Source organism: Spermophilus citellus (genome assembly GCF_964194105.1).
Source record: "Spermophilus citellus genome assembly, chromosome: X".
Taxonomy (NCBI): domain Eukaryota; kingdom Metazoa; phylum Chordata; class Mammalia; order Rodentia; family Sciuridae; genus Spermophilus; species Spermophilus citellus.
Window position 1 is genome coordinate 15020709 of NC_138190.1, and position 14434 is coordinate 15035142.

The window sequence follows — 14434 nt, forward strand, 5'->3', positions numbered from 1 at the left end:
ATGTTGTGTCTGCCAATAAATAAATAAATAAATATTTTTTTAAAAAATAAATTAATTAATATAAATTACACCTAATAGTTTAACAGTCTAAAGAGAAAAACCTAATAATTATATAATTTTTCTTTTAAATTTCCTCCCATTGAAGTAATGTCAAATAAGTTTTCCTGAAAAGAGGATGCAAATATAAACAGATAATGATTTAACAAGCTGCATAAAAACAGAGCACATTACTCAAGCATACACCTAGGGGCTTCTGCAAGAGCTATTAGGAAATGTCTCAGAAGCCTCTTTCCCAAATACTGCATTTTTGCTTTAAATATAAGACATTTTTGGGCTGGGGTTGTGGCTCAGCGGTAGAGTGCTCACTGCTCATCTTGCATGTGCGAGACCCTGGGTTCGATCCTTAGCACCACATAAAAATAAATAAGTGAAATAAAGGTATTGTGTCCAACTACAAGATAAATATTAAAAAAAACAAATAAGACATTTCATTTCTAATACAGCTGTTCATAAATCTCAAAGCATCTCTCAAATGTCAAATGTTTTCTCTCAGGCCAGCTTACAAACCCCTATTTAACTCATTCTGCATTTGAAGAGTAATATTGATTTTATTAACTTTTCTAAGTCTATTAACTACTTAAACATTGGCTCTTTTATGAACAGCATTCCTACTTCATGCCAGAACTACATATTCACTATTGGCACCGTTGGGAAAAGGAGGGCTTCATGCTACATATATCAGAAAGCACCTATCTTTCTAGGTGATTATCCTCTACATTCCCACAAAAATAGCAACTCATGCAAACCAACTGGCTTCTTTCTCCTCTGTAGACTATCTAGGTATCTAAGATGTTCTCAACTCAAGGACGCACTCTAGTGGAAAAATCAATGGAATTTGCAATCTGTTGAGACTTGGGTTTGAATCTTTGCTCCACCACTTTAGCTGTGCAACCCTGAGCCTGTTACTTAACCTTTATAGGCTTCAGAGTTTCCTCTTTTGTCCATCTCATTCAAGTTAATGTAAATTAAGTGTCTAATCAAAGGGGGCATTCAGTAAATGTTTCCTCCCATCTTCACTTGGGAAAGAAAGAGCCATGATCTTGATCCATGCCCCATTATTTGTCTGTAGATAGGACTGATTTGATTTTGTAAACTGAGGATTGATTGTATTTAAGCCAAGGCAAGAACGTATATTAGTTTTTTTTTTTTTTTAGTACTCTGACACAGAAAATAAGGATTCAAAATTAGCATGATAGTAGAGAAAAAAATTGAACTTTGATGCATTATGCCTCTTTCAGAATTTATATAAATGATGAATTTAAAAGTTATAGATATGTTGTAGACAGCAAAATAAATTGTAACGAAATGAAATGTACTGCATCATACCCTAGCTGACTTTGTCAACACATTACCCATGGCAGGCCTTCCTGAACAAATCTCAATTTTCTTATATAAATAGGGTAGATTTAAATTGTTCTCAGCTCTAAATTTCTATGCTAAAAAAACCTAAAACAGTTTCATGTTCCAAGATGCAAAAGTCCACTTTTCCAGTTTTAATTAGCACAGTGGAGTGAACAGAATGCAATATTTAAAGAAATATACCAAGAAGTAATTTTTTTAATCCAACAGCATAGAAGATAATTCTGTATTTTCACCCTGAGATGTTATTTTTGTTCTATATCTCTGTCCACAAGTTCAGCCCACAAGAGGAAGTTTGTAATTTATTTTTGCGGTACTGGGGATTGAATCTAGGTATGCTGTACCACTGAGCTACATCCCCAGCCCTTTTCAATTTTTGAGATAGGATCTCACTGTTATCCATGCTAACCTCAAACTTGAAATCCTCCGATCTCACCCTCCTGAGTAGCTGGGATTATAGGTATATGCCATCCCATCCTGCCTGCAATATTATTTTGATAGCTAAATTTCTCCAATGTTTTAATTTTATCACTCAAGTGAGAAACGTCACTATAAAAACTAGTAAAATTGTAGAACAAGCAGAATGGTGATTTTTAAGTTATATAACCTAAGAGGGGTTATCAAAGTCTTCAGGGTAGGACAGGGATAAGACCACCTAACTAACACAATTTGGAAAAGCATATAAAATATACTTTTCTGTAGAAAAAAGTTTAACCTATTGACTTCAAAAAACAGATAATAGAATGTAGAATTGAAAAAAAAACCACTGGTGTAGGGGAAAAGGGTATAATTTGTACAATCTATAATTTAGGACTGTACTGGTCAATATGGTAGTCAATAGTCACTGGTTACTGTTACATTTAAATTAATTAAAATTAAAAATTCAGGGCTGGGGATATAGCTCAGTGGTAAAGTACTTGCTTAGCATGCATAAGGCCCTGTGTTGGATCCTCAGCACCATGAATGAATAAATGAGTGAATGAAAAAAAGAAAGAGAAAGAAGAAAGGGAGAAAAATTTATTTCCTCAGTCACATTGGCCATATTTCAAGTGGCTACTGTATGTACTGAACAATGCTGATCTAGAAATTTTGTAAAGTAAATCTTTTATTATTTTGTATTGTTTTCAGGTAGAAACTTCTGCTCCTAAATGGGAAATAACATTTCAGAAGCTGAGGATTTTACAATAGGTTTTATAAGATTTCTAGAAGAGACTTCTCCTAAACCACTGCCCTTGAGATGCAATTCAATTTATTAATGTCAAAACGATCTTTTGCTTCAGTCTATCATTTGACATCTGTTTCTAACATATCAAATGACTGAACCAAGTTTCCTACAAGCTTTGTGAACCAAAAGTTCAGAGCTAAACTCACAGGTCTGATTCAAAGATGAGACCATAAACAAATATAAGATTATAAAAATCAATTTATTCCATGGATATATTCCTAAGACTTTTTTGGGCAGTACTGGGAATCAAACACAGGGCCTTACACATGCTAGGCAAGTGCTCTACCACTGAGCTACATCCCCAGAGATGTACTAATTAAGATGGGGAAATTTCATTTAACTTACTATGGCATTAATTATATTTATACTACAGGAGAGAAGAATGACAAGAATCTAAAAGTACTTTTGGATTTATCTCTCACATAAGTGTAGGATACCTAATATTTAGGAAACTGGCACTATTTCATGAGAGCAACAACAAAAAGACTCACAATATGTTGTCTCCAAATGGGGCAGCAGGCTAGCTTTCCATCTTATAGCTGCCTGTTCTTTACTTCATTTGCAGTCTGCTTTCTGGTTGACATCTTCAAGAAAGGTAAATATGCAGAGCAGGTAGTGGCAGCAATTGAACATTCTGTTATGGTTTGTCAAGAACATAAAATAACCATTTATTATTAGGTATGACCAAATAATCATCTTGATCCCAGAGGTGTGTGTTCATGATGGGCAGATACTAGCAAAAGGGTAAGGATGCCATTTTACATTGTTTGGTAAACTGTAACTTCTTAAAAAAGATGAAGTAAAAACATTCCCATGTTAAAAATGGCTGCATCAAATACTATTAATCCTTGCTATCTATTCTCTAGTAACTGCAAGTTAGAATTAATTAATTAATTTAAAAAGGAGAATGGGGGGGAGAGTAAGCAAATGGACAGTAAAATAAAGTGGCATATGATTAAAGATAATTTTTTTCAAATTGAATATTATCAAACTGAGTACTGAGCCAGTCAATGTAGAGATCATATAGGAGGGACAACCAGCTTGATATTAAAGTAGATTATGATCAATAGCTGTCAGAAAATTGAATAAAAGTTAAAATTGTTTTTAACTTTGTGTTTAATTTATTATTAGTTGTTGTTCAAAACATTACAAAGCTTTTGACATATTTCATACATTTGATTCACGCGGATTATGAACTCCCATTTTTATATGTTTAAATTTTTAGTTCACTATTAAGCAAGAAAACTATCATATGATTTAGGAAGATTTTAATTCAAAATGAAATGAAAACTCTTGATGGTTAAAGAAAAAGCTTTGATAGTCAATTAAACCTAACAGCCCATTTCTAGGCAATACCAGATAAGTTTACTGTAGTTATCAGACTTTTCAAAATCATATTCTGCAAAGCACTTGTGTCCTTTAATTTTTATTTTTAGGAAGTTGTAGATGGACAGCATGCCTTTATTTTATTTGTTTATTTTTATGTGGTGCTGAGAATCAAACCCAATGCCTCACACATGCTAGGCAAGTGCTCTGCCACTAAGCTACAGCCACAGCCCAACTTGTGTCCTTTTAGACTTCAATAGGTAGTTTATGAAAAGGGGTGCCAACATCAAATCTCAAATGCTGTGGGCTATATATTTGTTTTGCAGATTCATTGTGAACATTATCTTAGAAGTTCTAAGAAGTTATACAGTTAATATACTGGTTAAATCTTGTTTAACTCCATATTTCCCAAACTTATTTGATTATTTCACACTCCCTTGGCTTTTTGGAAGGGGGATGCTTGTTGGGGCACAGCTATATATTTTTAAAAAAAACATTTATTTTTTAGTTGTAGTTGGACACAACACTTTTATTTCACTTGTTTATTTTAGTATGTGGTGCTGGGGATCGAACCCAGGGTCTCGCATGTGCAAGGCAAGCGCTCTACCGCTGAGCCACAACCCCAGCCCCACAGATATATCTTTTAACATCACATCTCTAGATACTTCTGTTTAAAAATTACTGTGTAGTATTTTACTGTTTCTTAAGTACCAACACCATATAACAGACAAAATCCAAAGGATTACCTTTCTAGACAGGGAAACCCAGTATTTATAGCATATCTAAATAACTAAATTTATGTGTAGTAATGGGGAAAGAGATGTGCTATATTATTTTCCTAAAATGAAATTAACAGAATTGACTGACCCTAAAACTTAAAAGTATGCATACTTAGTTTTGGTATGTTTTAGAAAGAAAATTAAAATTCTATGTATTGATGCTATATATTGACTTTAACCATTTATTCTGGGACCCATCTTCAAGAGGTTGACACAGGATATTCCATATTTCTTCATATACAATATTATTTTATGTAGTGTGAAGGAAAAAAAAACATTAAATCATGACATGTCAAAGACTGTGAGACACCTTCGATTTTGAGCAATGTTAAAACCTAGACCATACTTTCTTCCTTCTTCCTTACATATTCTTCACCATGTTCTTTATCTCTTTTTTCCCTTTAAAGACAATATTGAGGCTGGGTGCGATGGCGCATGCCAACAGCTCAGGAAGCCGAGATAGGAGGATCACAAGTTCAAAGCCAGTTTCAGCAATGGGGAGGCACTAAGCACCTCAGTGAAATCGTGTCTCTAAATAAAATACAAAATAGGGTTGGGGATGTGGCTCAGTGGTTGAGCACCCCTGAGATCAATCCCCAGTATTAAAAAAAAAAGACAATATTGAGGAAAGACCAAGAAGGACAAGACTTAATCCTTACAACTATATTCAAGTATTATGATGTTCCATGTTCTGGGACATGTATCTGCCAGGGTGTAAATGATGTCTTTTTATTTTTTGTGTCCTTTTTTTTATGATGACTGTTTACACAGATCAACCAATAAAATCATTTTTATTGTTCTGCTTGATTCTGAAAAAAATATGAGGAAAACAAAGAACTTTCTCAGAATGAATCATCCCTCTTAAAGAACTATGTATTATTTATTAAACACTTAAACCATGTATTGAACAAGTGTTTTATATATACCATTTCATTTGTTTTTCACAACTGTGAGGTACTATTTTACAGACTGAAGTACAGAGATATTAATTAACTTGTATAAGATTACAAAAGTTATTACGTATCAAGAGCCAGGACTCAAACACAAGTTTTTATGCTCGGAAGTTTATATTCTTTAAAATTTTGACATCAATCCAAATTATCCCACTAAACTCCTTCTAAATTTTAAGGAGATAAGCAAAGTTGAAATACTTAATTAAAAGTAACTAATGTATTATCTTAAAATAGGCCAAATGTAGTAAATTATCATTATGTCCTATATAAATATATTTTCTCTCTTGAACTTGTTTTATTTTATATATATATATATATATATATATATATATATATATATATATGATAGATATAGATATAGTTTGTTCTGTTAAATCCTGACAGTTTACTTAACAAATTATGTTTTGTTTTTTTCTTTGCTTTTATATCTTTTGCTTAAGTTGATAAATCAGAACATCTGAGATTTGATATTTGTTCCAGATTAGTGATACAGGTTCCTGTATTAACTTTAAAAGAACACACTGAATGGTGAGTGGGAAGGAAATAATATCTAATGCTAGGCATTAAAATACAGTTCCTTTTTTTCTAGATTGGCATGTGTAATATATATATATATATTTGCACAACTGCACCCTAATGCTTTAAAACTTGTTATCCACCAAAATACTGAGCACTATTACACTTACGCATTACTAGACTAGGAAGACCAACAACATGTCATTGTCCTTCATTATAATATGAACTATTAGATCTAAAACATTCAGTCTGCACTGGGTGAATTGTGCCACTCTGACCTCACCCATCATTTACGCCCTGGCAGATACATGTCCCAGAGCATGGAAATGTAGAGCAAATCTTGTTAATTATCACAATGGTATGAAATTTTTAGTGGATGATCATCTTAAAAAACCCCTCAGAGTAATTATTCTGTAATTCAGACATCTGGATAAAGGATCTGCTATATTTTGGATCATTTTATAATTTACCAAATGTTAAGTCTTTGGTCAGGAGTGCATACCTCAATTATGCCACTCTTCTTATATAAAAATAGGATATACTTATTGTGATTTCCAGAAATATACTACAGAAAAGGCAAAATCTGTCATACTTGTTTCTTTAGCTAGATAAAAAAAATTAATTCTTTATCTTAAAATTTAAATGCACCCAAGAAGTTTCACATTTTGGATCTACCCCATTCATACAAATCAAGCTGCCAAAATGAGCAAACTTTCCTAGATTAAAAAAAAAAAAAACGGCATCCTATATTATAATCACTGTAAACAACGAAGTGTTCAGCAATATGTCACAGTTACTTGACAGTTGACATGTAACAATACCTGTTCTCTCCTCAGATCTTCACTTAGGGGAAAGAAAAAATCTGAAAGGTAGTAACAATGATGAAATAGGGAAAAGAAAAGAAACTTAAGACATCTTTTCCCCCCAAAAATCAATGGTAATACTTTAATAGGACATTGTCCCTACATATGAAATATAAGAAACCTATATAATTTTGATATAGAAATACTACAGGATCTCTATAGTACGCTGTATATTATATTACAGAATACTACATCATCTCTTGAGGTTTAGAATGACTGCACATTCACTAAAGATGATCTCCAATACAAGAATCTTATTTTTTGTGAGCAAATATTTAAAATTGTTTTTTAGTTGTAGATGGACACAATATCTTTGTTTATTTATTTTTATGTGGTACTGAGGATCAAACCTAGGGCCCCCATCTGCAAGATAAGTGCTCTACCACTGAGCTACAGCCCCAGCCCATGATCAAATATTTTTATAGTTAAAATTCTTCAATGCTTTTGAAGAACGTTGATGTGGTTATTTTTATGCAACACATTGTATACAACACATTGTATTGTGACTATTTTTATACAAGAAACTTCTGTAGAACAAAAATAATCTCCTTAATTTAGCTATTTTGAAAGTTGTTTAGATTTACTATCATTTATACCTAAGCCACTGCAGCTGAGAAAAAAAGTATCGAAGTTAGGCTTACAAACTAGTAAGTGTTGTCCCTAACAGCAGTGGCAAGGGTTTTTTTAGAAGAGAAGAGCCAGCACTCCTTGATATTCATTTCCTAAACAGTCAAACACCCCAAAATGTACTAGCATCTTTAAATAACTCATTAAAGCGCTCTGAATTCACCTAGACCATTTAGGAAGTGATTTTGATTTCTATCTTGCATCAACCCTTACTTTGCTTACACAGTACTTCCTTTATTATCCTTAAATTTGCTTCTTTAAACATTCGGCCTAGTTCTAGCCTATCATGTTCTGACCCATGTTTGAGTTCAACCACAAGGGTTTTTTTGTTTTGAACACCATGAGACTCTCTTGTGAGGTCTTAAAGCAGGAAGGCTGGTGTAAAGGAATAAAGAAACTGCCTATGTTTTTATTTTTAGTGAGGCACTCGGGTATTTTAAATTGTTCATATTTCAATGTAAGAGTAAAATAAGAAAAAAGATTCATATTCACCTTATTTCTGACCTTCATGATTCCCTTGGCAGACATTTACTAATTCCACAATATGTCCATGTCACGTATTATGTTAAATGCTGAGGATGTGGAGATAGAAAAGTGTCTCTGCTTTCAAGAGTTCACAGAATACTACAGATAAGACCATAATATAAAATTTTATATAAACCAACCCTGAAATCTTTTATCCTGGAGAGAAAAATTTTGATGTACCTGCTCAAGTAACTATTTTTAAAACTCTCAATGTTACTCTGATAAGATAAAACTTTTTCTCTGATGTGAACACACTAGAGAGGAGATAAAATAAAATAACAGTAGACCTCAGAGTGAAAACTCTTATCTCTTCCCTCACTGGCTTCAATATTTCCAAATTGTATCAGAACTGACTTGAAACAGCTGAACAACCAAAGGAAACAAAATATCTAAAGGCAATATGTTCCAGTTTAGTTTTAATAATTCTAGGTAATGCACTCTGTTTGACATACCTTATGCCAGAATAGCAATTAAAAACAGATCTTTGCAAACTGCAAATTGTGGAATCCTATTTGCCAGGTTTTGGAAAACATGACAGTAACTGAAATAACAAGGCTTTACCAAATGAGATCTCTTACAATAATCTGTTTCTGAAAAATACATGACCTCTAATTACTGGCATATTTATATCCTGAATTTTTCCACAAAGGATTTGAAGCAGCTACCCTAACATAAAGCAAAGCATATGAAATGTATCCACTTGGCTTTGAATTATGGCTCTGCCATTTACTATGTATAATCTTTGTGCCCTTAACTTCTGAGATTCGGTTTCCTAATCTGTAACAATGAGAACCATAATCCCCCTGCTGGGTCATAGCAAGGATAAAATGAAACAGCACATTACCGGGTATATAGTAGATGCTAAAGAATATTAGTTTTACACCTTCCTTACCTAAATGCATGCTATATTGAAAAAGGATAAGGCAGAATTTTAAATGATTTCCCCCTACATATCAATACATGCCAAACATAAACATGTGTTGCAGTTGTTAATGTCTACATCTAAAAATTCAGGCTCAAAGTTAATTCAATTTCTTTCACAAGTTCAGCACTTTGAGAACATTTTATTAACCTTTTGTTTTTAATGTAAAAAAATTCTGAAAAAAAATGAAAATTGGACCTTGGCACACTGTTTTTCACACTGGCCATTTGAAGGATAAGCATTCTAAATTTGATTTTCTTACAAAAGAATTATAGTATTAAACTGGATAACGATTTTAAATGAAATTCTCGTAATTCTGGCAATCTTAAAAATACGAATTCCTTTTTCTTACTTTTCTTTTTAAGGCAACATATCAATGTCTTTCCTATCGAAGCGTAACATTTAGATTTTAAAAGCATGATCCAAGTCGCAAAATATTAAGCATAAATCATAAGCACTATTGCAACTCTGCATTAAGATGAACAAGTAAACATTTTTTTACAGTAGTGGAGGTAGCCGGGGAAAACATTGAAAAGCGATTTGAACTGATCTCCCTCCCCCTCTATCATACCGGAGAAAGCAAGTGTCCCGCATCTCAGATCAAACTGAGCCTCGGTTTTACTGACGTAACCAGTAACCCTATCCACCTCTCACACTGCGGAGGCCGGCAGGGCAGCGGCTGCCGCCAAGTACACCACTCATCGGAGCTTGCCCCATTCCACCCCCGCGTTTCAGTCATGCTTTCCAGAAATGGGGTCACTCACTCAGTAACTATTACACACACGCAGCCTATCATCCTCTAATCCCCCAAAGTCCGCTGCGAGGAAAGAAGACAGCAAAAAGTCAAGAAGGAAGAATCACAGACGCGCCACCATCAGGAATTGATTTTCCACTTCGGAGCGGAGCGCTGATACCCTGGAATGAGTCTTGTCTGGATTATTTTCGCAGACCCCGAGTTGGTTCTGGGATGAGAGAGGCTGCAAAAAGCTCAGGGCTGCGATGTGTCCGGGGAAATTCTGTTTTACCCGGTGGGGATATAGTTTGGGTTTTCTGGCACTCGGGTGGGTGTCTCAGGGACAGTCACCAGATTCCGGACTATGAAACTATGAAGCCCTTTACGGCGGGCGCTGATCTTGAATATTACCCGCTCACCTCCACGGACAGGAAGCTCAAGTTTAAACTCGCAGGGATGGGGTTCTCAAGCTCAGTGACCTCAGAAACCTGGGGGTTGGGGTGGAGGACTTCAAGCTTCCACTTTCTCCTTTGCAGCAGCAGGAATCGCTGCTACAGATGGGGAGGCAAAATACTCGGCAGTCCTGCACCCCTTACCTGAAACCCCCATGAATCGCCACCCCTGCCCAGGCGCGCCTTTCTCCAGGCAGCGACTCCCTTCCCCTGGGCTGGACTGGAGTCCGGCTCCCCCGCGAACTCCCTCACCCCGCAAAGTCGCCAAGGTCCTTGGAACCCTCGACCCTCCAGGGCCAAACTTCTCAACTCCCCGCCGGCCCCCGTTCCGCCTCCTGCTTCCCCCACGCAAAGTTGATTAAAATCAGCTTCTTGCAAAGCCCCAGCACCCACTCCAAACCCCACGCGCCACCACACTGGCAGACCCCTGGGTGAGGATGAGGAAAAGACAGACGGGCAAACACACCAACCCAACAACCCAAACCGGAATCCCGCACCCGGGGCAGACACCAGAGAGAGAGAGAAGGGACCGAGTGGCCAGCTCCCGGGGAAGAGGTAGTCCGCGGGGGCGCGGGGAGGAGGCGCGCCGGCCCTAGCCGCCCAGCTGCACTCACCTCAGCGCTGTCGGACGGGCTCTCCACAGCCATCTTCTGCCACGGGTCCGCCAGCTGCGCCAGCGGCATCTTCCCCCCCTGCCCGCCGCCTTCACCGCCTCCTCCCTCCCCGCCCGCCCCGCGGCCGGCCCCGCTCCGTCGCCGCCCTAGCCCCACGGCAGCGGCGGCAGTAGCAGCAATAGCGGCGGCGGCCCCAGAGAGAGCTCGACGCCGACACTGACCGCCCGAATGCGAGCGCCTGGCCACAGACGCCCGCGCGCCAAGCAAGAGCCTCGCGCCACCGCTGGGCACCGGGTCTCGCCCCTTTCTTTCTCTCCTCCTTCCGCCGCCGGGACTACGGCTCCGCCCCCCGCTCCCGCCGGTTCCCGCGCCCGCTCCCAGCAGAACAGCGACCGCCGCGCGCTCCCCCACTTCCGCTCACAACATGGCGCCTAAGCGATACCTGTCTCTCAGAGCGAGGCTCTGCCGCCGCCGCCACCGCCGCGCGCACCCAGGGGCGGGGCTAGCTGAAGACTCTGCCCCGGGCCGCTGCGCTCCGCTCCTCCCTTTTCCCACCCCCACCCTCCTTTTCGCCCCAGCCTCAGCTTCTGGGCCTCGCCTACTTTCAGGAAGGGCGAGCCCAAGAGATCTGGGGGCGTCGGCAAGAGGCGGGGGAAAGAAATGGGAAAGACAGGAGGAACGAAAAACTGGGCGCCTTTAACTGCCACGGGTCCAAGCAGATCTGAGGCTTCTTGGGAATGAGAACAGTGGTCCCCGCCCAAATAGAGAGGAAGATAGGCAAGGCGCCGGGGGGCGCAGTCCCGTGCCAATGATCCAAGAAGGAGGCGTGAAATGACTTTTAGGCCTTTCTCCTCTGGGGGTGCGTGTAGGCGCGCCTAGTCTATGAGCACATCCCTTAATGGCCCAAGATCCTCCCTCTCCAGGGTCACATGCCGGGCATTCACCTGCCCCCCACCCCCGGACTCGGGGAGCTTCGTGCCTGGAATCCCCACAGGGGGTTGGCTTCTGATTTGATTCAAGGCTTTCCAAGTTGATGCTATTGTGTTGAATTTTTATTTGAGATCCATTCGTCCTCCTTGAGTCGCCCCTCTAACCCAACAAAGCCAGTACCTTTCCCTAAGTATGTAGAGCCCTGGATCTTCAGCCCAGACTCTCGCCCTCCCTCTCTTGCTACCTAAGTGTTAAAGCAGAAAGCAAGGAGGTTCCTTAAGGTTGCCCTTCTCGGCAGAAATGGGGAGTTATTAAAATGTCTTGTAGGCAGGAGTGCGGGGTTCCTGCTTCTCTGTTGACTTTAAATAAAAGATTAGATTAAAAAATCAGGCTGGTCGTGGGCGGAGGAGGAGGAGAAAGGGAGGGGAGGGGTTCTGACTCCTCCTCCTGCTCAAGATGGGGAAGCCCCAGTTAAGGAAACCTCAGCCGGCAATCAACCCCGAGAAGAGAAGGAGTACTCTCGGATAGAGGCCCGGGCGTCCGTACTGGGTTCCGGAAGGGTTCGACCCCTGGTTTACCAAACCAGGTACACGCTTAGTGCGCCCAGGCAGAAGTGTGTAAAAGTCCCCAGCCTGAGTGGAAAGCTACTGTATGTAGACCCTGGCCAACCGCCCTGTAAGGGGAAGGGAAGAAAGCAGAGGGAAATCTCTGAGCCGGCCTCTTTTCAGTCCCTGGAGGCTTGGCTAAAGCGGTCAGATCCTCCCACGCCTGGCGACCACAGCGCGTCCCCCCGCTGCGCTCCCCTAGTATGCCTTTTAACAACTTCCTTTCATCATCCCAGGGCACAGACACCTGGAGATCCCCAGCCTTCCTCCCTAAGCAGGTGTGAGAATGAGATTAAAGACTCACACACAGCCGGCCAGGTCTGTGCGGATGGTGTAAAGTTTCTCATTGGATCTCAAGAAGCAGGTGGTTGGAGCTCTTTTTGTTGCCTTCAACAACGCACCCCTTAACACTCAGGGCCCAGGAGCCTCGTGGGTGGGGGAGGCACCAACTATTTAGAGAGTCTGAGAAGGCAGCTAGAAATCCTTGATAGGTGGCCTGTCCCTCAGCCTTGGACTCAGGGGCCACAGTTCAGGTTGGGCAACATCTAGACAGGCTCAATCTGATGGTGGAGGTGAAGGACAGACGGGACCACCTGGCTCTGTGGTCTTGTCACTTCCCTCAACATACCTGAATGGTACTGCAAATCCAACCTGGGTGTGTCCAAACTCAGCTAATTTGGTAGTGCCTTCTTTGTGTAATTCCCGATGATAAAACGTGCTTCTGCTAGCAGAAATTTGAAGATAAGGAGTTGTGCAGTTATTTTGCATTTATGTACAGAATGCTTAATTTATCTTTCATTTACATTGCCAGGCCACATTATCATCTTCATAGCAAAAAGAACTTCGTCAATTTGGTTGGTTTAAGGTAAATTAGCTCCCCAGTGATCAATTAATCCAGTTATATTCTTACTTTAGTAAAAACACAACATAGTTGAAGACAGTTATGTGTCTAACACTTTCCAGTGCTAATTACTGCACACAAAGCATGAAATACCCTTTTTAAAATAAAGAAAATTCTATGCCATTTTCAGTGTCAACTTTTATTCATTTCTGTTTACCTTGAGAACCAAGAGGAATAACTTTTTAAACAAAGTGATCTGTAAAAGTAATGTGAGCAGTGGTCATATTGTGGAAATTAAGCATTAAATGGACTGTTAACAATGGGTAATAGCACTACCACAAATGCCTTGCACAAAGGATCAACTTGAAAAGTATTTGTGATTTGATTGAGAAAAACACTGTATTCTCTTTCCCTTTGCCCTGAAAGAAAAGAGTTTTCTTACTGTTAACAAGAAGCTTTTTTCTTTTACTTCTTCTATTAAATCTAGTGATGCAACAATTTTCTTTGTTTGGGGAATTTGGGAAAAAATCAAACAAGGCTGGAGGATTTTGAACATAGAAGTTGATGTTGCCCTAAGCAGGGTTACTCCCTCGACCATTGAAGGGTAACTATTCAAATAATAGTTATCTCCTATCTCTAGACTTGCAAACGCTAATAAGGTAAGCACTAGCCACGTATGGCAACTGAGCACTTCTGGGGATATAGCTCAGTTGGTAGAGTGCTTGCCACCCTGGGTTCAATCCCCAGCACCACACAAAAAAGAACGAGGTTGACCAATTGAAATTGAGGTATTGTAAGTGTAAATTCATAGCAGATTCTTTTTTAGTTAAAAAAAAGAATGCAAAGTATGTCATTAATAACTTTTACATTTACCACATGTTGAAATGATATTTTGTATTGGGTTAAACTATTTCATTAAAATTAACTTCACTTTTTAAAAAACCCTTTTTGTGTTACTATAAATGTATACTTACATATGTGGCTTACTTGTCAAGATTCACACTATAATTCTATAAGACAGTACTGTTGTAGAATTTTCTTTTGATATTGAGCATTTTATGTATTCCTACAAGTCCTATAACTTTAAGTGATATCTTCAGATTC

The 14434-nt window shown here is 39.1% G+C and overlaps 1 protein-coding gene across 4 annotated transcripts in view; it reads right to left on the bottom strand.

Moving 5' to 3' along the window:
• RPS6KA3 (ribosomal protein S6 kinase A3) overlaps nt 1–11478 on the bottom strand; it is a 109432-nt gene extending 97954 nt beyond the window's left edge. For 3 of the 4 annotated variants that reach the window (XM_081276817.1, XM_081276820.1, XM_081276816.1), the window contains exon 1: nt 10955–11390. In XM_081276817.1, coding sequence (XP_081132943.1) covers nt 10955–11023 — 69 coding nt within the window. In that variant the 5' untranslated portion in view covers nt 11024–11390. The other variant, XM_081276818.1, reaches the window with a different exon arrangement.
• Nucleotides 11479–14434: the final 2956 nt, after the last annotated feature.